Source organism: Podarcis liolepis (assembly GCF_965112155.1).
Source record: "Podarcis liolepis genome assembly, chromosome: 4".
Lineage (NCBI taxonomy): Eukaryota > Metazoa > Chordata > Lepidosauria > Squamata > Lacertidae > Podarcis > Podarcis liolepis.
In genome coordinates this window covers 52,466,564-52,491,298 of record NC_139558.1, presented here as the reverse complement: position 1 = coordinate 52,491,298, position 24,735 = coordinate 52,466,564, and the positions used below count along the sequence as shown (strand labels likewise).

The following is a 24,735-nucleotide window of genomic DNA, read 5'->3' as shown; positions in this document are numbered from 1 at the left end:
ACTGGATCCTGTTGCATATATTGACACCTCTTTGTACTAATTATGTTCAATATTTTGTGTTCTAAGAAGGAAAATAAAAGAGAACAAAGTTGTGGGTAGCACAATATTTAATATTTAAATTACCAAGAATGTTTGATTAGAAGAAGAGCTTTTAATGGCTGTTTCGAATGTTACCTGTTTTCCATATTTGGGGTTCAGTTACAATAGTAAAAAACAATATGGATATCCAATTATAACCATAGAAATTACTGTAACCAACATATCTTCCTGCACTGAGAAATTTGTATAGACAGATGAATTAGTCTGTGTAGTCTGAAGATGGCCAAATTTGAGAGTTAATAAAATAGGCCTTACTGTCATTCTTCTTTCTGGCAACAGCCCCATAACTTGCACCCATTATGTCTATATCAGATTACACAAATCAACATGGATGGGTCAAAAGCACCCCATTTGAAGGCCACTTCATCTAAGTATTCACTTTCCTAACTGGGACCATGTAGATAATTTGAATCACTGCATTCATTTAAGAGGCTTTGTGGAATGGAATAAGTGAGAAGTTATGCAGTGCCTCATTTTTCTATTGTAAATATGCATTAACTGTCTTTTCCCCCAATAAGCTTTACCACCAATGCCTATTCAATGCAATTCTTTCCAATGTATTCTTATTTAGAGCTCTAGTAATAGACCTGCCATTGTGCTTCATTTTATTTTTTAAAAATGCACTGCAATATGATGATTTCATTGTTAAATATAAACTGATAACTTGCATGCATGTTTTCCTGCAATGTAATATAAAATGTCTACTTCTTATGGTAAATGAAACTTTCTCGGGGGGGGGGGCAGTCTGCAGCAGTTAATGAATTATTTTCATATACTGTGTGTGTTTTAAGATAAAAATATTGTTAGACTATGGCAGTAATTATTTAAAGTTTTCCAGGAAGGCAAATGTATGGAAAACCTTTATATGGGCTTGTTTGGAATCGCCACACTGCAAACCATCATTGACTTGTGAAATCTCATAAGACTTTTCACTCATCAAAGTTTTTTTTTCCTTAACTGCTTCTTTTAAATTAAGTTTTGAGTGACTGTCCTTTAAGATGCAGCTTGGACCAAAGAGTTCTTCCATAAGAGTGGTTTTCTTTTCTATTGATACTGCAGGAATGTGTTCTTTGCCAAGCGTCGACATGGTGTCCTTTTGCCTTGTTTTGGTAACCTTACCAAATGACGGTTCATAGGCACTGCTTGAATTTTCTGCCTTTAACTCAGCTATTTCACCCTGGTGTCTATTCACTTGTCTACTACTGCAGGTGGTGCTTGTGTTGGACAGTGGACCTGTTGAAGGGTATCCTAGATGCAAATTTTCAACAGCTTCTGAAAATACATACTGTTTCTTTAACGTGGATGGTGTTTTGTATCTTTGTGTTACTGTTTCCATTTTATCACAGCTCACTTGTTTTGGCTCATTTTCTTGTTTTTCAGTTGCAACTTCGTCCTGGTTATTCATTTTTTGTTGGATGTCATGTGTGGACTCCAATGCTTGGTCTGTCCTTAATTTCTCAAACTCTTCTTTCAACAAGTTGAGCCTTTGTCTTTCTCTCCTGTTTTTCTGCCTTTCTAGGTTTTCACATCTGAAAAGTTTTTCTGTATTTGGACATATCTCTTCCCCTAATAACTCTACAAAAGAATATTATTTCAACAGTAAAAATTCTTAGAAGTCAGGAAATAACATTTTTATATCATAATTTTTATATTCAGACAGAAATTAAAACACTGCAGGCACATCTATAGATTTAGTAGCTACAAATGACCTTAAACAGAATCAGCACCCTTAGCAAATCAGCTTCTGGGAACTCCCCACCCACTGTTTAGCTGAATTCCACGTGTCAGCTGAGAAGAGGTAGGTTGAGCAGAGGGCAGAAGGGGCAGTGTGTGTGATTGTGTTTATATGTTAAATGAGTGACTGCCTGTCTGGTACTGTTCCTTTTGGGTCTGGCCCCATCCAGCCTGGCTCAAGAGTATTACACTAAGATAATCTGCCCTTTGGGCTAAAAAAAGACTCTCTACTGCTGCTGAAAGATTTGCTAAATCTGTAGACACCTCAGATTCGAAATACTGTTAAGATACCTGTGCATGCTATATTCGAAATCTGTTGCATTGTTAATTTTTGATTTTGATGAACTTCTGTTTTTGATTCCATCTCTTTATCCACATCACATAGTTTGTCTTTGCAATTAATATCTTTGGTTGTCAACTCCTAAAGAAATAATAGAAAGAAAAACACATATATGTCAGTTTGATTTGCACTTTGTAGCTTTCGAATGTCTTTGAATAGCAGCAAGTGATGGATAGATTTCAGTTCTTAATCCGTGACCTAATTTGCCTCCATAAAGTAGACAGAATCTGAACTCCCAGCAAATTAACATAGGCTTAAGGGTACGCTGGCTTCAGCCTCATACTTTGTTTGGAGATGGTCTAAAATGAATGGGATCACATGAGTCCCAACACACTAAAGTCCACAACACAGGAAGATAAAGGTAAAGGACCCCTGGACAGTTAAGTCCAGTCAAAGGCGACTATGGGGTTGCAGCGCTCATCTCGCTTTCAGGCCGAGGGAGCCGGCGTTTGTCCATAGACAGCTTTCTGGGTCATGTGGCCAGCATAAGTAAACCGTTACAGGAGCATGGAGGACCGTGATGAGTGCCAGAACGCATGGAAACATCGTTTTCCTTCCTGCTACAGCAGTACCTATTTACTCACATTGGCATGCTTTCAAACTGCTAGGTTGGCAGGAGCTGGGACAGCAATGGGAGCTTACCCCGTCGCGGGGATTCGAACTGCCAACCTTCCAATCAGCAAGCCCAAGAGGCTCAGAGTAGAAAAATGTCTATTAAATAAAACAAGGACTTGTCCCCTGTGATTCTCTGTACATAAATCAAAGAAACAAAGTGGCAAGGAGGGTTTTTTGCTTTCCTCACAAGTCCTGTTGTATGAACTTAAGATGCCACCTGGATCAGACCAAAGGTTTATGTCAACATTCTGCTTACACAGATGGCAATGGCTCACAAGTAGAACATGAGCACAATAGCTCAAGATCCTCAGTGACTGGTACCCAGGGATATAGGCCTTCGATGCTGGAGGAAACTGAGCCATCAAGTATAGGCCATTGATGGCCTTGTCCTCCATGAATCTGCCTAAAACCCTTTTAAAGTCATCTTAGCTGTTGTCCATCACTGCTATGCACCATGTGAAGAAGTACTTTTCCCCTGTCCTCAATCTCCCAGCATAGTGGTGCAACCCATGAAAAGTGTGCAGTGCAAACATGTCTGTCATTTCCTGCTCTTATCCAGGAACTGGGCAAAAAATATGATATGCAATGAGAAGTCCACAGTTTCTCTTTCATGTCCTTATCAAGCATAGGAGTGGTGAAGAGAAACTGTGCAAGGCAATTTAAGTTCACCACTATCCTGTTGCTAAAATGTAATTACTATCTCAATATCCTCTTCAAAGCAGAGGATGGTGCAGTCATACTCTAATATATGGTGGAGGCACTTGCACAGATTTTTTCACTGGGCGTTCATACAGCTGTGCCAAGAGCAAATCATACATCATTAGGTTCCTTGTGAATATCTTATGTCTTATCTAGCCCTTATTTATAACAGTTGGACTTGTTTACCCAAGCTAACACAACAATCCTCAGCGTGTTTACTGAAAAGTAAGTCCCTCTTCCTATTATTATTTTATTATTTAATAAATTTATATACCACCCTATACCTACAAGTCTCAGGGCGGTTCACATGCTTTGCACATAACACTAACTCAAGTAATGCATTAGCCCTGAAAAACTATGAGTGGCAAGCCAATATGAAGCCTATAGCTCATGGCTTATTTGGAGCAAGGCAAACCATGAACCAAGGTTCCATCATAAGACAAAGACAAACCATGGCTTAGCCACAGGTCATGACAGCCACACAGGGCTTAGGAAGAGTGCAGCTGCCACCATGGTCCTTACTTTAGGAACCAGCATATTTGCTTGTTTGCACTAGCCAGCATTTGGTTCAGTGTTTCATGCAAGCTGGAGTCACCTCAATGATGAAGTAAACTTATTTCAATGAGGACAATGTTATTTTCACAATGTCACTGTAATATGATTCAGGAAACTGAATGTATGTTAAGGAATCTGCAATTTGCAGGAAGAAATGAAGCTATAAGACAACACAGCATGAACACTGAATGTATGTTAAGGAATCTGCAATTTGCAGGAAGAAATGAAGCTATAAGACAACACAGCATGAACAAGAGTGGTTTAGAGTTGTAAAAGGAGTAATTCAGATCTGCCATACCTCTTTTAAAAAAACAACTGAAGTTTTCTCTGCCTCGTGCTTTTGAAGAGCTGTTGCTTCTAGATTCACATCTACTTGTACTGACTTGGAGACATTGACAGCTATGAAAAGACAAGAGGAAGTAAATATTGAGACGTATCCCCTCTGCACTCCTGAAAATATGAAATGCTTATATGTCTGGAATTGGTGGTGGGCTAAATATGGGACAATAAACTGAAATTCAATCCTGAGACAAAAGTTCTATGGGCAGATGCTTCATCAATTCAGGGAGACGGCATTCAGCCTTTTCTTGATGGATTACATTTCCCTTAAAAGTCGGGTCAGTGGATGCCTACACAGCCTCTATGGAATGAAGCACCTTTCATCAGTTGAGGTTGATGTGCCGACTGTGTAGTGAGAGCCTGGCCATGGTAATCTGTGTTCTGGTAACATCCAGGATCAGGTACTATAACATGTTATAGATATGACTGCCTGGAAGTTACAATGCTAAATGCTGCCACTAGCCTACCAACCTAGCCAACCACCCAACTGGATGTTTGGGTCATTGCAATGGTGCTTCAGGAATTGGAATTGCTTGGACTGTCTCCACCAACTAGCAGTGGCTCTTCAGGATTTTAGACAATGCATTCTCAGTACTACTTGGGGATGTTGGAGATTCTGCATGCAAAGTAGTTCCTCTTCCATAAAGCTGGAGTCCCTCCTTCCCACTTTTTAAGGACTCATTTGGTGTGGCATACATTAAGCAGTCCAAGTTGTTTGAAAAAGCTAGTTTCATCTCAGATGTCCTCAGAGAGGTTGGTACTAAGGTCCTCTGCCTTAGTCCAGTACTGGACATACAAGATGAGATGAATTTGCCAGTGGGTGGTCTTCGCTATCTGGCCCCCCTTTTTTTTCTTTACTTAATTAAGCAAAAAGCAGGCCAGCAGCTGAACAGAGCTGCCACCTTGCTGCTGCCCCACAAACTGAAACCTCAAATGCCATTTCCCTGGCTGGGAAATAGCTTCTGCTACATAGAGGTAGCCATTTCTTTTTCTGATGTCCATTGAAAGGAAACAGAAATGACATTGTTCCCCCACGGTTGGGATTTAAGTTCATATGGTGGAACAGCGGCCTTTGGCTTAATTAAGTACAAAAAGGAAGAATGAAAAGACCACCCACTTGCCATTTTTTCTCACAGGGAATCACACCAATTTATTTTTTATTTAGTTGAACTAACAAAGGCTAATTAATTATGTGTCAATTGATGAGTTGAATTAATTGAAGAAATGGTGTGGGTGATCAGGAGTGGGGATGTCCATTAGCGTAAGAGTTTATTCGAAGTGACTTGAATGGGAAATCATTTGGTTTGCCTTCTGAAAAATGTAAACTATAATAGTTTACATACAATAATTGTTTACATATAATAGTTTTTAGAAGGCATCTGAAGGCAGCCCTGTTTAGGGAAGCTTTTAATGTTTGACCGACTACTGTATTTTAATATTTTGTTGGAAGCAGCCCAGAGTGGCTGGGGAAACCCAGCCAGATGGGTGGGGTATAAATAATAAATTCTTATTATTATGGTTTTTAAATTTGCACCTATGAATATAAATTCGCACATACAAATGTGCACCTTTTTTCTCTTTTGTGTTTGGTGGAGCAATGCATAAGTGGGCACCATAACTGGACTTACTCCCCCCAAAATGTGCAGGAGATTGCTGTCTTTCTTTACAATGATAGACATGTTTACTGATATACATGTCTACTATCTTCAATGAGTGTTACTCTCAGGTAAATATGTATAGGATTGCAACTATAAATAAAGAAACGTATGTGTGCGCACAAGTGTATACACACACACACACACACACACACACACAGCTATAGATAAAAATATATACACATACACACCCCTAGATACATATTGTGCAGTAGAGCTTTAACTGGTCAACAGGAGGGGCTATAATGTTAACCCTACCCAATGTGAGGGGAGAGTTCCATGAGGGCTGCAGTCAATATGCAGGCTGCTTTTCTGAAAAAGGTAAAGGGACCCCTGACCATTAGGTCCAGTCATGGCCAACTCTGGGGTTGCAGCACTCATCTCGCTTTATTGGCCGAGGGAGCCAGCGTACAGCTTCCAGGTCATGTGGCCAGCATGACTAAGCTGCTTCTGGCGAACCAGAGCAGCACACGGAACCGCCGTTTACCTTCCCACCGGAGTGGTACCTATTTATCTACTTGCACTTTGATGTGCTTTTGAGCTGCTAGGTTGGCAGGAGCAGGGACCAAGCAACGGGAGCTCACCCCATCGCGGGGATTCGAACCGCCGACTTTCTGATCGGCAAGCCCTAGGCTCTGTGGTTTAACCCACAGCACCACCCGCGTCCCTGCTTTACTGTACCATCTCCCTATTTCTAACTGTAAACCAAGCTGTTGGATCTAGCTTGTTGTGTTATAATTAAACATTTGATGCTGCATTTGGGTATTTCATCAGCCCTACAAAAATTACAGAGTGCAGGAAAATGCAATGACATATCTTGCAAATATGTACTATTATTAATACTTGCAACTGAACAAAACTTGAAATGATATTATAGGCACTCTTATTTTGCTGGTGTGATATCAAATGCAAGCTTACCCAAGACACTTAATCAGGACAGTAGAAACTGCAGACTGAGGACTAGGGGGAGCTATGTACCTAAATGTGTACCGAAGTGGATTGGCTTTTCTTATGGAATGACAATGATACAAAGTTTTAAATCTTGCACAGTAATCTAGCTAATTTACTTCTGATTACCCCCAGCCCAATCATTATTAAAGCCATAAAGTTATGAAAAAACTGTAAAATAATGTTGATTTTTTAAAATACAAAACTGTTGCTGATATTCAGAATTTGTTGCTGAAACCTCAGTTCAGTAAGTTGCTGATGGCAGAGCAATTTCTAACCCTGGCTGGACAACAGCAGTCTGTGCAACATAGGTACTACTGCTCGTACCAGCCAGGATAGAAAGTGGGGAGCAGGGGAGAGAAAAACCTCCACCACACTACACCAGCCTGGGACTGGCATAGTGAGTGGGTCTAGATTGGCCCAGTACCATCCTGTGCTGGCAGTGGAGCTGACTCAGAATCTGGTGGATCCCAAGGCAGCTCAGCCCCTTCCACTCACCGGAACACCACCCTTTGGGGCTTTCTGTTTGAATTTCACCAGTGATACCACCCACTCTTTTAGTGAGCAGTACAGCAAAGCGCTGAGCCAGAGGCATCAGTGGATCTCTTTTAGGCTGGTCAGGGGGAGGGAGACATTGCAGTCATTAAAAATAATAATAAATACTGCAGAGTTTTCTAATACAGTTTAGGCACATGAAAGTGACATTCCACATTAAAAATGAGCAGAAAAACATTATGCTACCTTTGGGGGGAGACTCTGAACCACCTTTGTCCTGTTGGCCTTTAAGCATCCGATTTGCATAAATATTTCTCACACCAAGTTCTCGTTCTTTTTCCTATAAAAACACAGCAGTAAGCTAAAAAAATGCAATACGGTTTATTATATGGACCTCAACTATCTATGAAGCCTAATTAGCTGAATTCACTATGCATCTTCCATAAAGCACCATCTTATTTTATTCTCCGTAAAAAGCATCTTTGCTTAGTCATAATTTCAACAGGCCAAATATTCTATCGCTTGTTACTTGAAAGAAGGATGGAGCTTGTTTGGCTGAGATTGCCCCTGAGAATTCTCTCCGGCATGTCCTTTTAGAATGGGGGGTGGGGAGTCTTTTTCATCCAAAGGCCATATTCTCTTTTGGACAACCTTCTGGGGGCCACATACCAATGGTGGGCAGGATCAGAGGCAAAAGCAGATAGAACAACAAATAGGAATTTAACATTTGTGCAGGAGGCTTTCTTCACACTCACAGGACACTTTCCAGCCAGGCAAAAACACACAGGAAGGGTGCAAAGCAGAGCTAGCTGGTGAGTGGGGAGCATGTGTGACCTGGGGAGACTCCTGAGGACCAGAAAGGTTTCCTATCCCTGTTATGCGTTTGCTGAGGGACTCCATGGCACCACAGCTGTTCCTGACAATGTGGTATTGAAAGCACTAATTCTTTGCACTACAAGTTGAACTACAAGTTCAGCCTTTACTAAAAGTGTAACTTCTAAAGCAAAAATCAAAGCTGGTGAGTATTTAGCTCTACCTTTGCTTCATATCTGTCATTTGACATTATTTACTTGTAAATGTGCGATAGCTTTTTTTTTACAAATGGACCATGGCAGCTTTATGTAGTCGCATCCATTTAGTGGAACACCCTCCCAAGGGAGATTTGACAAAGAAAGTTTCAGGCAGATGGTTAAAACTCACCAATTTGACAAGGATTTTAAAATCCCTGCCAATGTCTCATCTTGTCTAGCTGCTATCTTAGTTTCAATTTGTGAACTGATTTTCTTGTTAATTGTATTGCCTTTTATAATGATTATAGTATTTTAAGCTACTTTTTGAGGACATGTGACCCAAAAGCGGCCATGAATCTAATTATAAACAAACAAAATCTCACTATATTTTATCGTTCACAGCTTATAATGTCTGATACTTGAAACACAAGAAACCAGATAACCAATCTGTTATCTCATTCAGTGTTGAATAGCCACACTTAGGAATACTTTTATTTTTGCATAAGGATACATGTTTTTAAAGTAGCATCTCCTATCGCCTATACTAGACATTGTAAGATGTGCAAATGCTCTCTATAAATTGCTAATTCTCTTATAGTAAAATAAACTTGAGGCTTAAATACCTTGATTTTTTGGTTAAGTGACTTGATTTCCATTTGCAAATTCGTGGTAATCAACTGAGCTTCAAGAGTCTTTTTCTTCTCAACTGCTAACTGATGACTAAAGGAGGTATTATTCAACAGCAGCTGCTTTTCTAAGACCTAAAGATATTACAAACGCATGACCATGTACTTTATCTCCTGCCTACTGAGAATTATACAATATTAAATGTAACAGGACTGAAGTACTACAACAGACATTGCAAATTTTAATAAACTTCTTTGGAAAGATGAAAATCCCCATTCTTATTAATAATATCAGTGGTTTATACTACTCTTAAAAAATAATTTGATTTTTTTAAATAATGAGAACAAGTATGCTTATGGCAAACAAGTGTGGTAGGAAATTGTATCCATAATCAGAAACAGTGTATCATGTATTCTCTCCCTCCCTCTCTTTCGAAATCTAGAAGGAGAATCTTCCATTCCCATAGCAGTTAGTTAGTAGTGAAAATACTGTATTTACTTGAATGTAATGCACACCTTTTTGGCCAAATTATGCTGCAAAAATTAGGGCACACATTAGATTTGATGGCACCAGCAAGTAGCCTTTTGGTTTGGAGGTTCTGAAAATTGAGGTGCACATTAGATATGATGGCGCATTAGAGCCACATAAATACAGTGGGTCAGTGAAAGATACATGGTGAGGCTAAGTCAGTTTTACCAGCCTCTTCAGCCATTTCTACTCCTTTAGTGGGTTTCTTCTTCCATACTCCAAAGCAGAAATTAGGGAGGGCCCAAACATACATAAAGTGTGGACTGACCCATATACCTGAAACTTCAGTTTGGCAGATACGGAGCTGTGCAGTTGCTTTCAGTAGTACTTTTTAATGATGGACTACTCTAAGGTGTGGGATAACTTGATGGGTCCTGCTCTGTTTCTTTTCCCATCTCAAAGATGCAGGGCAGAGCTGCCTTAGTGGCTTTAGGCAAATCACTATTAATCCAAGTCTAAACACATTTACTCAGATGGAGCATTAATTTCAATGGACCTTATTTCTAAATAACTATACCCAGGCCTTGTGAGGCTACTATCCTATACCAGAAGACATGTATAGAACCATCCTGTTAATCTCAATTCCTTGTCTGTAATTGGGGTAATGGTGACCAATCCCATGTAAAAAAACTATTGATTCCCATTCACAAGGCTCTAAACCAAAAACAAACACTACAACTCTAGACTGCAATTTAAAATGAAACAAAATCTGAAAGTACTAAGGTTTAATACTACTGTATTTATGCAAATCTAATGCACCATCAAATCTAATGCACACCCTATTTTTCACAACGTAGTTTGACCAAAATTTGTAATTAGCTGTTCTGGTTCCTAAGCTCCAAGTGTGTAATTATGCACATGGAGTTCCTGCCTGAGCAGGTGTCCTGTGTGCGTTATGGTGATCTGTGTACAGAGCTGTCCCCATCCCTAAGGTAAATAGGAAAGCCTCAGCACACTCAGGAACTCCTGCACATCTGAACAATAGCTTGGCCAGGACTGCTAATTAGAAATCTAGCAGCACTCTGATATTTCTTGCTGTAATTCTAGTTACACTGCACATTAATATACTGCACATTAGTACCTGAATTCTTTTATCACCAATTTCCATTCTTTGTGTGAGGGTGTTTAACCTGTGTCTAAGTTCTCCTCTTTCTGCGAGATTCTTGTCTTCTGAAAGTTTCTGCAATGCCAGTAAGGTATCTTTTGTCTTTAGTAGTTGTGCCTCAACTTCTCTAAGTTTCTTGGACGCACTGCGCTCCTGCTCTTGAGATTTCCTAAGAAGTACCCTGAGAGTCCTCACTTCACCACACTGTTTTGCTAGAAGATCAGGCAGATTAGTCTCTGCATTTTCGTATTTACTTATTGCTTTCAAATGTCGATATTGAAGCCGCTTCAAAATCTGATTTTCCATGTTAGATGCCTCCAGTTTTTTCTTCAGAACAGACACTTCATTTTTCAGCTCTTTAACTTTGTGAAGCCTGGCTGACAATAAGCGGCAAGCTACATTGTTCTTCTGGGAAGTGATTATAGTGCTAGTATTGAAAAAGCTCTTTTGCTGCCGTTTCTTCTTAGGAAGTGTTTTACCCCCTACATTAAGAACAAAACAAGCTAAAATGGTATAAGACTAGAGAGAGTAAGAGAATGCAAATCCATATAACAGAGATGAGGGACCTGTGATCCTCCAAATATTACTGGATCACAACTTGCATCATCCCTGACCATTGGCCATGATGACTGTGGCTGATGGGGCTTGAGTCCAAGAACACTGAGAGGTTTTCTGTCGTTTCTGTATAAGTTGCTTACTATAAGTTAAATGCATCCTCAGGAAGTGATAGAATGTGCAAAAGACTTTATTGTTCAAACATGTTGAGCTTATATAGTCATTGCTGTTAGGGTGTGAAACCTAAGACGCTGGCAAGTTAGCAATGTCATGTGACTTTAAGTAGTCAAGCTCGTTAAGTTGTTAACGAGTTGCTCAGTATATAAAGAGTGTTTGTTTTCTCTGCCTGTGGGGCGTGAAGCAAAAATGTCTGAAAGCTCCGGAGGTGTTTCTGTTATCTTTCTGCCATAAACCTGTCTTTGGAAAGACAGGCTTCCCTGTGTCATTATTTCTTTGCTGCTGAGACTCTGAAGCCTGTACTGCAACAAGAATCTCTGCACTGGACTTAATTAATACTCTGCAAAGAGAGCTGTTGCTGGTGGCGCAGCGGAAGCGTTTACTGGACCAGTACACAAAAACTCTCTTAGGTTATGGATCCTTCTACATTTCTACAGCTGTATTGTGTGCAGAGAAAGTGAAAGCAACTTTTGGATGAGAGAAGACCAGCTTGGTCATAAATCCAGCTCTTAAAGGCTTCAGAGGAGGCTGGAGGCGTCTGAAAAGTGAGTAAGACAAATCCCAAGGGGAAAGAGAAGCAAGGGCACACGGAGTAGCAGCAGACCCCAAGAATGGCAGTGGAAAATTTCCAGGTTCCCTTTACAAAGTTGAACTCTGCTAATTACGTGCAGTGGTCTAAGAGGGCTCAAGTCTGGTTGGAAACCAAAGAAGTGTGGGCTGACTATGTCCAGAGGCGAAAGCCCTTTGTGGCTGTTGCAGCAGATGCCACAGCAGAGCAACAGGCTGCTGCACATGCTCAGAACAGGGAACATGATAAAATGGACACTAAAGCTAGATGCATGTTGATGGTATCGATAGACGATTCCCAATTACCTCATGTGGAAAATTTAAGGTCTGCATTTGAAATTTGGGAAGCTCTTAGGCGAATTCATCATAGAGCCACGCCCGGAGAGAAGGTGAACATTATACGTGCTTTGTATGAGTTGAAACTGAAGCCAGGGGATAGTGTGGTTGAACACACGTCACAGATGACTGAGTATTTCAACCAACTGTCGTCTTTAGGTGTGAACTTTCCTGAAAATATTAAAGTTTATACTCTGCTTAGCAGCCTGCATGCAGGGTTTGAAAACTTAGTACTAACTTTACAAGTTTTGCCAGAGGACCAGCTGAATATGAATTATGTGACTGGTAGATTGTGTGAACAAGAATATCAACATCATCGAAAACGTATTGATAATTCAAATACCCCAAGGGCTGGATGTTCAGATAATTCCCAGCGTGGGGAAACTAGCAGGCAGAGCTGTAAGGAAGCCTCACAAGTGTCTGCTATGGCCAGCAAGTCATGTTTTCGATGTGGCAGCAGGTTTCATTTGATAGCAAAGTGTCCAGAAAAGCAACAGGAATTTCAACAGTCCAAGGCCAGTTTCCGGAGCTACAGGGGAAGACGACTTGAGAACTACAAGAATCAACGATCCAGAGGGGGAGCAGGTGCTGATAAGGGACTATCTGCAATGGCAGCACAACAGAGTCCTAAAAGGAGCCAACAAACCTTGAAGTGGATAATTGACAGTGGAGCAAGTCACAGTTTAGTTCCAGCGACATCTAGTGGCCGCTTGATGAACTGCAAGACATTGCCAGTTGCAAAAACCGTGACTATAGCAGACAATAGTAAACGAGAAATGAACCTTAAAGGCACAATTTATGTTAACTGTTTGCAAACTAACCTTCCTGTTTTTGTTCTTCCAGGAATGAAGAATGGACTTTTGAGTGTGTCATGCCTGGTAAAAAGTGGTTTTAAGGTTGAGTTTGAAAATGATGTGTGCACCATTTCGAAACAGGGGAAGGAGCTAGTTAAAATTCCCTGTGAGGATGGGCTTTTTGTTTTGGTTGAAGAGCAGTTAGCAGCAGGTAGATGTTCAACAGGTGAAGCACAAGCTAAGTGTGTAAATAAGTCTCCTCATACAGGTTGTGCACATCTACTACACAGAAGGTTAGCTCATATATGCTTTAAGTATGTAAGCAAGATGCCAGATTTAGCTGAGGGGTGTAACATTAAACCCTGTCCAAATTTTCTGGATTGTTGTGCTTGTAAACATGCTAAGGTTAAGACATGTAACTATCCTAGATCTGATAGAGTAAGCAAGAAACCCTTTGAACTTGTGCACACAGACGTGTGTGGCCCTATGCCAGTCAAATCGCTTGGAGACGCGAGATTTATGCAAATTTTGGTGGATGACTTTTCAAGGGCTAGTTGGGTTTTCTTTCTGAAAGAAAAATCACAAGCAGCTTCCATCCTGATGGATTGGATTGAAGAAGTCGAATGTAAATTTGACACCAGGGTACGTAAAATACAATCAGATCGTGGTGGGGAATTTGTGAACCACACGCTGGAGACATGGTTAAAAAGGAAAGGTATAGTTCATAGACTTACCAATCCCTATTCACCACAGGAGAATGCAGTTGCCGAAAGAAAATTTCGAACATTACAGGAAGCCATTGCTGCTTTGCTGTTTGATTCTGGACTTCCACAGCGTTTTTGGGCTGAGGCTGCACTGTATGCGAATTATACTTTTAACAGAGTGTACAATAGCACAGTAGGCAACACTCCTTACTTTATGCTATTTGGGAAAAAACCAAAAATTGATCATCTAAGAGTTTTTGGATGTCGTGCTTATGTGCTGGTGCCTAGGGCACAACGTAGGAAAGGCGATCCTAGGTCTAAAGAAATGTTTTTCTGTGGTTATCAAGCAAACACAAAAGGTTGGAGATTTGTGAATGTAGAAGGCAATCAAACGAAAATCACAATCAGCAGAAGTGCGGAATTTTGTGAACAGGATGGTTGGAATAAAATTCATGGGAATCCTGACATACTATTTGATGTGGTGAACAGTAACAATGAAACTCAGGCCCCAGGGCAGGTATTAGTTCCAGAACAGACTGAGGAATTTGAGTCTGAGGACAAGGGTGAGAAATCGCCTAGTTCACCCAAGTCTGTAAAGTCAGAATCTTCTAGCTCTAAAAGTTCACCTGTACAGCAAGAGAGACGTGTAAAGTCAGAATCAGAAAGTTCTTCAACTACTAGTGACAAACAGGTGACGACTAGTGATTCTGGGTCAGAGGGGGAAACTGAAGGAACAGCGCAGGAACTGTTAAGGCGTTCTAAGCGTACCAACAAAGGTAAACCTCCTGAAAGGTACCAAGCTATTAGTGTTTGGGCTGGTTTGGCAAATTGCGAACCTGAAAGTTTTGAGGAGGTTGAGCAATTACCCCAGGAGGAGGCCAGTAGGTGGCGTGAGGCCATGCAAAAGGAGTTGAATTCTATGAAAGAACTGGGTGTGTTTTCCATCACCAAACTGCCAGAAGGTACCAAGGCAGTAAGTTGTAGGTGGGTGTACAGGATAAAGACAACAGTGATGGGGAAACCAGAGTACAAAGCAAGGCTTGTAGCTCGAGGTTTTATGCAAAGAAAGGGGTTACATTATTCCGAAGTCTATGCACCCACTTCAAGGAGTGAAACCCTACGGGCACTATTAGCAGTTGCTGCTCAGAAAGGGTTCAAAGTGAATCAATTTGATGTCTCTACAGCTTATCTTCATTCAGACTTGGCTGAAGAGCTCTATATGGAGCTACCGCCAGGATTGAAAGTTGGTAAATCAAATCAGGTATGGAAACTACACAAATCTATTTATGGACTCAAGCAATCTGCTCATAACTGGAATGAGTGTTTGAATGACGTTTTGGTAGGCATTGGTTTTAGCAGGAGCAAGGCTGACAATTGCTTATATTTCAGGAGTTCAGGAGATGCTCAAGAATCTTTGCTTGTTTATGTAGATGACCTGATTTATACTTCAAAGACACAAGAACAAGTAAAAAAACTAGCCAAAGAGTTAAATAAACACTTCAAAGTTAAGAATCTTGGTGATGTGAAGGTCTATCTTGGTGTTCAGATAGATAGGACCAAAAATGGCAGTTTTCTACTGAATCAAAAAGGCAAGATATTGCAAATGTTGAAAAAGTTTAACATGACGGAGTGTGCAGGTGTTAGAACACCAATGGAAATGGGTTTTGTAAAAGACAATGAGTTCAAGGATAGTGCTGAATTCAAGCGTGCTGAAATCTTTCAGTCAGCACTGGGAAGCTTACTTCATCTTTCGCAATGGAGTAGACCAGATATTGCTTACGCTGTTAACTTACTCAGCAGAGAAGCTTCGAAACCTAGTGTAAATGCATGGAAAGGAATTCAAAGAGTGTTAAGATATTTGCAATACACCAAAGATTTTTGCCTTGAATTATCTTCGGAAGGACAAGCACAGATTACTTGTTGGGCAGATAGTGATTGGGCAAATTTAAAGGATAGAAAATCAGTGTCTGGCTGTGTAATAAAATTTGGTAACTCTCTGATTGGGTGGAGATCCAAGAAACAGAACCTAATTGCTTTGTCGTCAACAGAAGCTGAGTTCTGTGCCTTATCTGAGTTATGTAGAGATCTAGAATTTTACAAATGCTTGGCACAAGAGATGTATGAAAAGGCCATCACTCCAATCACTGTATGGGGTGATAATCAACCGTGTCTTAAGTTAGCACAAAATGGGCAGTTTAAAGGTCGTACAAAACATTTGGATATCCGCTTTCAAAATGTTTGTCAAACGGTAAAAGCAGGAATTGTTAAATTAAATTACTGTCCCAGTCATCAAAATCAAGCTGATGGTTTTACAAAACCACTTGGGTTTCAGCGACATGAAAACTTTTGTGAAGAAATGGGTCTGAAGTAATTTTGTTTTTGTATTGCCAGCGAGAGGGGGTGTTAGGGTGTGAAACCTAAGACGCTGGCAAGTTAGCAATGTCATGTGACTTTAAGTAGTCAAGCTCGTTAAGTTGTTAACGAGTTGCTCAGTATATAAAGAGTGTTTGTTTTCTCTGCCTGTGGGGCGTGAAGCAAAAATGTCTGAAAGCTCCGGAGGTGTTTCTGTTATCTTTCTGCCATAAACCTGTCTTTGGAAAGACAGGCTTCCCTGTGTCATTATTTCTTTGCTGCTGAGACTCTGAAGCCTGTACTGCAACAAGAATCTCTGCACTGGACTTAATTAATACTCTGCAAAGAGAGCTGTTGCTGGTGGCGCAGCGGAAGCGTTTACTGGACCAGTACACAAAAACTCTCTTAATTGCATCATAAAATTCACTGCAATTTCCCCTAAGATTGTATAACTGATACAATCAGAGTGTCAACCCATATGCGTGATCACACTTGATGTCTCCTTAAATAACTAAAAGATTAGGCATGTGTGAATGTGTGTGGCCATGTTCAAACATCATACTAAAGATGGATCAGCATACTTTGAATGAGGCATAATGTTGCCTCAGACTCACATATCCTCCTCCTCCTCCCATAGAATGTGAGGAGTTCAGCAGCTCTCAGTTCTGCTTTTAGTTAACCAAAACTTGTTATGTTGCTACGTGGGGCTACCTTTGAAGGTGACTCGGAAACTGCAATTAATCCAGAATGCGGCAGCTAGACTGGTGACTGCTGCTGAGACCATATAACACCGGTCCTGAAAGGTCTTCATTTCCGAGCACAATTCAAAGTGTTGGTGCTGACCTTTAAAGCCCTAAACGACCTCAGTCCTGTATACTTGAAGGAGTGTCTCCACCCCCATCCTCCAGCCCGGACACTGAGGTCCAGCGTTGAGGGCCTTCTGGTGGTTCCCTCGCTGCGAGAAGTGACGTTACAGGGAACCAGGCAGAGGGCCTTCTTGGTAGTGGCGCCTGCTCTGTGGAACGTCCTCCAGCAGATGCCAAGGCAATACACAACTATTTTACTTTTAAAAGACAACTGAAGGCGGCCCTGTTTAGGGAAGTTTTAAATGTCTGATGCTGTATTGTTTTTAATATTTGGTTGGAAGCCGCCCAGAGTGGCTGGGAAAACCCAGCCAGATGGGCGGGGTATAAATAATAAATTATTATTATTATTATTATTATTATTATTATTATTATTATTATTAGCATTAGCATTAACTATGGTTAATTCAAACAAACCAGCTGCAGAAACCATGGTTGGCTTGTTTTAAACTAACCATAGTTAATGTTAGCAACACAAGGAACTGTGGTTAACTACAGTTTCCAGACACAAAAGTAGACATGAAAGATTCTGAACTCTACTGTGCAGCTGTGCAGGAAGTGGGGAAGGAAGGATCACAAGTCTGAGGCTTGCGGGGACCCATTCATATTATGCACATTAAAAGAAAAGTATTTATCTGGGATGGCTATAAACTTCTAAACGTTACAAAAGACCATAGCTAAAATACAACACTCCATTAAAATACAAAAAATAAAAACAGATATAACAGTTCTCAAAAAAAAAAAAAGCCATCTGATATTGCCTGTAAGTCATCATTCTGTGACAGACTGTAAAAAGAAATAAGTTTTTAGCTTCCAACGAAACATGCCTAACTTCAATGGGCAGTGTGTTCTACAAGCAGGTATTTGAAGAAAGGGTATTGTGCATTTGTTAGCATGTGCAAAATGGCAGCATTAAAATGCATAATACCTGTAAATTCCCCACAGAATACTGGAATGCTTTTACCTGTCTCCATTTCATACAGGTGACATCAATGTTCAACAGGAGAAAAAAATCTGGGAATACTAGTCCAAGACAAATTATGCATCTGTGGAGCAGCAGCAGTCCTGGAGGGTTTGCCTCTATATATTCCTGAATGGCACCTTGTTTTATTTATTTATTTTTAAAAAATATTTATTTATTTAAAATATTTATATACCGCTTAACCACAACTTAACTTGAAGCGGTCTTTTTAAAGATACAGAAAGTTAAAAAAAATGGAAACCAATTAAAACTATAGAAGCATACTTCGTCTAAAATACCTGCTGGAATAATAGCAACCTTGAAATGCTATATTAAAAAGAACAGCAGCTGTCTCTAAGCAGCTACTGCTAAACAGGCTTGCAAAACACAGTAACTGAACAAGGCCTCGAAGTTGGCAGTTACACTCCGACGTGAGAGGTCACAGAAATGTTTTCAAAAGCACACAAATGGATGCACAGAGCATTTCTCCACATTCTTAAATCAGATAAAACGAAAAAGTGAGTAGCAGTGGGGCAGGCGGGGGGGGGGGAGCTGCACTGCTCACCTGGTTTCCCAACGGCAGCCACGCTGCTGGTTATTGAGAGGGGGCAGAGGTGAGGCAGAGAGGCGAGGGAGCATCAGACTGGCTCCACCTGCGCTGCTGCACTGAACCACCTTCCCACCTCCCACTTTTGGTACCCAGAAGTGAAACTGGCATTGGGAAGCTGCTCCATCCCACTCTGCCCCGCCAAACAGTACAGTCTAGAGCCCTTACTAAGGAATATGAAGTCCTGGAAAGCAAAAGAAAAGCAAAACAAACTTTCCGTTCCAAGGAACTAATCAGTAGGTTAACCTCGTTTGAGGTAAGGGTCTCTAAACTCAGATAAAAAGAGATTTGGGTTCTGAATTCTGAGGGAATACATCCATACAAGTATTCCATCTATTTTAATTTCATTTTTAAACCTTTTCTTTTCAATTTTTAGTTGTCTTAGTGAAGATCCAATACAAAATTCAGTTTTAGGTTTTTGCTTTTTTTAACTTGGAATTGTAAACATATTTTACTTCTATTCGGAAATTGTTATTTTCCCCTTTTTTCTAGTCTGCAGACCATTTCAACACGTTCTGTTCATAGATCTTAGTTTGCCTACCCATGTTCTATGCCTTAGCTCCCTATGATGTTCAAACACTGTTTTTGTGTAACTCCTTCTTTCAAAGAGTTACAGGTTCTACAGATTTTCAAAACAGCGTTTCTTAATTAATGGGCATCATGCTCATTCGACAGTAGATAGTGTAAGCTGCATGGAATTCAACTCCTTTAGAGTAAAGCACAGATTCAGAAAAGTTAAAGTAATGTGCATGTCCATAAATGAAGCTTTATTTAGGTCTATGCAATCTACATTCCTATATACAGTGGTGCCTCGCAAGACAAAATTAATTCGTTCCGCAAGTTTTTTCTTCTTGCGAGTTTTTCGTCTTGCGAAGCACGGTTTCCCATAGGAATGCATTGAAAATCAATTAATGCATTCCTAGGGAAACCGCCTTCAGACCAGGTCCGGGGACAGTCTGTCCCCCGACCTCTTCTGAAGGCTGGGGGGGGGCAAGGCTGTTCTGAAGGCTGGCGGTGGGAAGAAAAGCCCTTCTTCCCACCTCCCGCCCCGCAAGCTCCGGGGACAGGAGGGCTTTGCTGCCGACCGCCAGCATTTTAAAAGCCCCTGCTGTCCCGGGGCGATTTTAAAATGCTGGCGGGCGGGAGCGAAAGTCTCTGCTGTCCTGGGGAGATTTTAAAATGCTGGGGGTTGGCAGCGAACGCTTCGCTCCCGACCCCCAGCATTTTAAGATCGCCCGGGACAGCAGAGAAGTCTCTGCTGTCCCGGGGAGATTTTAAAATGCTGGGGGTCGGCAGCGAACGCTTCACTCCCGACCCCCAGCATTTTAAGATCGCCCGGGACAGCAGAGAAGTCTCTGCTGTCCCGGGGAGATTTTAAAATGCTGGGGGTCGGCAGCGAACGCTTCGCTCCCGCCCGCCAGCATTTTAAGATCGCCCGGGGCAGCGGAGAAGTCTCCGCTGTCCCGGGAAGGCAGGCGGGGGGGGAGCAAAGACTTTTGCCCCCCGCCGGCCTTCAGAAGAGGTCCAGGACCTCTTCTGAAGGCCGGCTGTGGGCGAAAGTCTTTGCTCCCGACCGCCAGCAATTTAAAACAGGTCCCCGGAGATTTCCCTATGGGCTTTTGTCTTGCGAAGCAAGCCCATAGGAAAATTCGTCTTGCGAAGCGCCTCCAAAACAGAAAACCCTTTCGTCTTGCGGGTTTTCCGTCTTGCGAGGCATTCGTCTTGCGGGGTACCACTGTATACCCATATGTACAAGAACAGAAAGTCAGTGTTGGCTCCAGGTTTGATGGCTTGTATCTAGGTTCTCCTGACATGATTACCTGGCATTCATCAGAGTATTGCAGTCACCATTGATGTCGAATTCCCAGGGGGTGGGTCTGGGTAGGGGAATTTTAATATTTCACAATAAAGGTAAAGGTAAAGGTACCCCTGCCCGTACGGGCCAGTCTTGACAGACTCTGGGGTTGTGCGCCCATCTCACTTAAGAGGCCAGGGGCCAGCGCTGTCTGGAGACACTTCCGGGTCACGTGGCCAGCGTGACAAAGCTGCATCTGGCGAGCCAGCACCAGCGCAGCACACGGAAACGCCGTTTACCTTCCTGCCAGTAAGTGGTCCCTATTTATCTACTTGCACCCGGGGGTGCTTTCGAACTGCTAGGTTGGCAGGCGCTGGGACCGAGCAATGGGAGCGCACCCCGCCGCGGGGATTTGAACCGCCGACCTTTCAATCGGCAAGCCCTAGGCCCTGAGGCTTTTACCCACAGCACCACCCGCATCCCTTATTTCACAATACACCACCACAATTTAGCATCACTCCAGAGCACTGTGGGAAATTAAAATGGTGGCTTCCGTACCCCTAATTAGGGTTGCCATTTTAATTTCCCACAGTGCCCCAGAGCCATACTATGTTGGGGGCATTGTGAAAATTCAAATAGCAGGTCCCAGACCCCCAGTAGTCAACAGGAGGCCCAGACCAGGTTTCAGTGGTGCACCCTTTTCTGAAAGGTGCCTGAGGATGCCATGTGTTGATGCTGGGTCTGGGGAGAACTCTGGACATAGCATGCAAAACACACTGTGATTGTGGTAGGGAAACAATGAGCAAGGGCAGTGACATGTTGGGGTGGAAAATAGAATGGATGAATACAGGGGAAGTTTGCCTAGACCAAGGTAGAAGGAGAAGGGCATGATTATCATTACATTGCAGGGTGATGGGGAAGGAAGGAAGGAAGGTGGGCTAGATATGAATTAGTATGCCTTCATAGCAAATAAAAAACATATTGCTTCCCTCTTTTGCTTGAAAACATTGCATGATCGAAAGAGGCAGGTGTGAAATCAATAAAGTTACCGGGACTATGTTCATTTATTGCTTTCCAACAGTTCAGAGCTTTGCTTTCAAGGGAGAAGAAACCATAGCAATTTCCCTCAAGTAATTCAATTAGTTTCATTTGGGATTTAACGTTCTTTGGAGCAGATGCTGGAAGAGGGAGTGTTGCAAAATATATAGGGCATATCTCTTAATTTTACACACACGTTTTTCAAGATAACAGGTAGTTCTAAAATAATGTGGTGGATTACAGATTTTACTATGCCATTGCCATCATTTGTTTTCATTCATAATGCTTTCAATTCTTTTCTGTCTCTTTTGCACACATGAAAACTACAAAGCTTGAAGGTAATGCTGAAGGTTAACTTTGCCTCAGAACTTCACCCACAGACTGCCAACTCAAATACTAGTGCTGGGATGGAGAGCTGTCATATAGACCCCGGAGGGCTGCCCACAAAGCTATGGGAACGTCTAGCAAAACACAACATACAAGCAGGCACTAGCTGACTTCAACTCTCCTTTCCATCTGGTTTTGCCCTGCCTTTCTTTCCTCTGCGCCCTACTCTCCCTCTTTTTAATGCTTCTTCCTACAGACAAGTGGTTTCCAAAAAATATAGCATTTGAACAAGGGGCACTTCAGCAATAAACTGTCAGTTCTCCAGCAAAGCCATGGTCTTCATTAGTTCTGTCATAATCTGTCAACAGTAAGCTAACATTAGCAGTGATCAGTGTGGTCCACCACCTTCTTACCTTTGGCTTGGTGATCATTTTCCTTTGTTTTCATTGATAATTCCTCCTCTTTGGTTTCTGGCTGTTCTAAAATACTGCTGTATCCACTGCCATCGCTGCAAGGGGTTTCTGAAGAGTATGTGTGAAAATCTTCATAATAGTAGACCTGAGAATTTCTGCAGTTGTTCTGCTCTGAATAACTGCTGCTACTGCTGCTAGCCCTTCTTGAAACATCCTGGTTGAAGTCATTGGAATAGTCAAGCTGAAAAGTTCCACACTGACTGGAACACTTACTACAGTGGCTAACTTTGGTGCTGCATTTGCTTTGGGTGCTCTTGCAGACTCTACTAGGAGAACCACTTGGACTTCTACTTTTTGTAACTTGTTCACATTTATTGTCTTCTTGGACTACAAAATGGAGAATGTAGTCATCTGAAGCCATCATTCCATTGTTAGAGATCCACAGCCTATCAAGGTCAAGAGGATTGTCAATTATATTGAAAACCACAAAAAGAACATGGTGCTTAAGTCAGAAATTGAAAATATGCTGTTTTGTCACTGCTTACTCAGGGCCTCATCCTTTGTTCTTTGGAAGTAGTTTGCTCTAATTCTGCACCAATAAATCTTCACAGTTTCTTTCACCTTTATTATGTAATTTACTTTTCAAAGATGTGATGTGCTTGCACTATAGACTATATTCTTAGCACTGTCATCCACGAACTGCAATTCCTTATGAACATTCCTTGAGTTCTGAGTTCACTCAAGGAACTAAAAAGGCTAAAACAAAAGGAACAGTATTGACATTTTTATATATTGTAAGGCAAATGATTTAAACTTGCATGGGAAAAATTTGCATCGGCCCAAACTGCCTCCAGACAAACATATGCAGCCACAGCATTAGTCTTGGCAATTAAACTGAGATAGGGGAATGGCAAGTCACCCTTTGCTACTGCAGAAGCCCACAAAGAACCAAAGGCCCCTAACTGTATGATCTACCTTTCACTTACATGTTTAAAAACATGCTTAACTTGCTGAGCCCTCTACTAGTAAGCTTTTATATAAATGAAGCTGAATTCAGAGATTCAGAGAAAGGCAAGGACAAAGCAAGCGCTAGGAGGAAATACTGAGAAACGACATGGGACAATAGTGGTGGGAGAAGGAGAAAAAAAACTTCTGAAAAGTTTCAAAAATTAAATAAAAGAGGAAATGTTGGGGGAAAGTATCACTGCCCCACGGGATCAGTGAGCCCTGGAGCTAGCTAGGTGTAGGGCTGCAATCTCACTGCGGGCGGCTTCCCCCTTTCCTGGTTGGTGGGGCTGGAGGAGTCGCGGGGGATAAACGACAGAAGCAATTCCGGCAAGTTCTGCTGCCCCCCGAAGGAGCGCGCCTCCTACAGTCCCTTTATGATCCCCCACGTGCTCCGCCTTCACCTTCTTGGACCTCTCTTACCCAGAGCCAGGACCAAGAGCAACTCTTACTCCCTGTGCAGCTCAGGGCTTAGGCTTCTTCCCTTCTCCCGCGCGCAGACAGAAACTTCCACCTCGCCGCTCCTCTGTCCACGCTACCTGGTTCCTTGGGCTACATGGGCGGAAGGAGTTGTTTTCAGGTCTCCGTTACTATGGCAACCGCAGAACTTCGCCGAGCGTCATGGGACTTGTAGGACTGGACAAAAGGGCCTCGTCGCTCGCAGCCCGCCTCCCCTTCTCCACCGCGGCGCAAAGGTTTCCTTGTTTTATCACGGCAGCAGAGGCCCCAAGTTATCCGTCCCCCACCCCCGCCCGTGAGAAAAGTAAATCGACTCGAGAGATCGACTCCCTCGGCTATCTCACCCAAAAACAAGCGCGCACTTTCCTCATGGGCAGCTTGATGAATATCACGCATCTCTCAGGGACTCTTCAGGTGTAGGGTAGCCAACGTGGCTGCTGTCCAACTAGGGCAAAGGATCCTGTCGAATGAAGGGGCAGACTCCAGAGAGTGGCACCCAATACAATGCGTTGTGTGTTTAGCAGGGGAAGTCTCTCTCTTGACTTCATGCGCCGCTGGACCCTGGCGTGGCAAGGGAACCAAAGTTCTGCTCCAATAATAATAATAATAATAATAATAATAATAATAATAATAAGGCGGGGCTGCCCTTCCTTCCCAGGTGGGGGGAGATGGGCAGAAGAGGGAGCTGCAGTTCAGTTTGGTTCAGACTCGGCGACGGCAACAGGTTGCAGATGAGTTTGTCCCACCGCCAGGTCCAGCGAGAGTGGCTGACGATTACGTTTCTTTCCCTTTGACATCTCTGCTGTCTGAAATGAGTGGAAATCTGGATAGGTTTCTTTTTCTCAAATACGTGGTTTGGAGAAGTGTCACTGGTCTTTATTTTGGAATAAGTAATTACGTTGCTGGCAACATCGAGAGTCTATTGAAACTGTCAAATGTTTAATTTTTTGGGAAAAATAAAACCATGAAACATTTTCCATCACTCTCATACACACACAGAGAGAGAAACGGAGCATTAGAGAACACACCATTC

General features: G+C 42.1%; 1 protein-coding gene across 7 annotated transcripts; it reads right to left on the bottom strand.

The window, feature by feature from the left end:
- Nucleotides 1-89: 89 nt before the first annotated feature.
- LCA5L (lebercilin LCA5 like) lies at nt 90-24,047 on the bottom strand. 7 transcript variants are annotated; one of them, XM_083500459.1, is made up of 8 exons: nt 23,783-24,047; nt 22,239-22,994; nt 10,726-11,231; nt 9,113-9,250; nt 7,726-7,819; nt 4,341-4,441; nt 2,125-2,254; nt 90-1,674 (listed from the first exon to the last, which is right to left on the bottom strand). In XM_083500459.1, exons 2-8 carry the CDS (start codon nt 22,660-22,662, stop codon nt 920-922), a joined length of 2,148 nt encoding a protein of 715 aa, XP_083356585.1. In that variant the 5' UTR covers nt 22,663-22,994; nt 23,783-24,047; the 3' UTR covers nt 90-919. The 7 variants fall into 7 exon arrangements, with proteins under 7 accessions (XP_083356585.1, XP_083356582.1, XP_083356580.1 ...); XM_083500456.1 differs by having other exon boundaries at nt 10,726-11,252; nt 23,783-23,980; XM_083500454.1 differs by having other exon boundaries at nt 10,726-11,252; nt 23,667-23,796.
- Between the last annotated feature and the right edge of the window lie 688 nt (nt 24,048-24,735).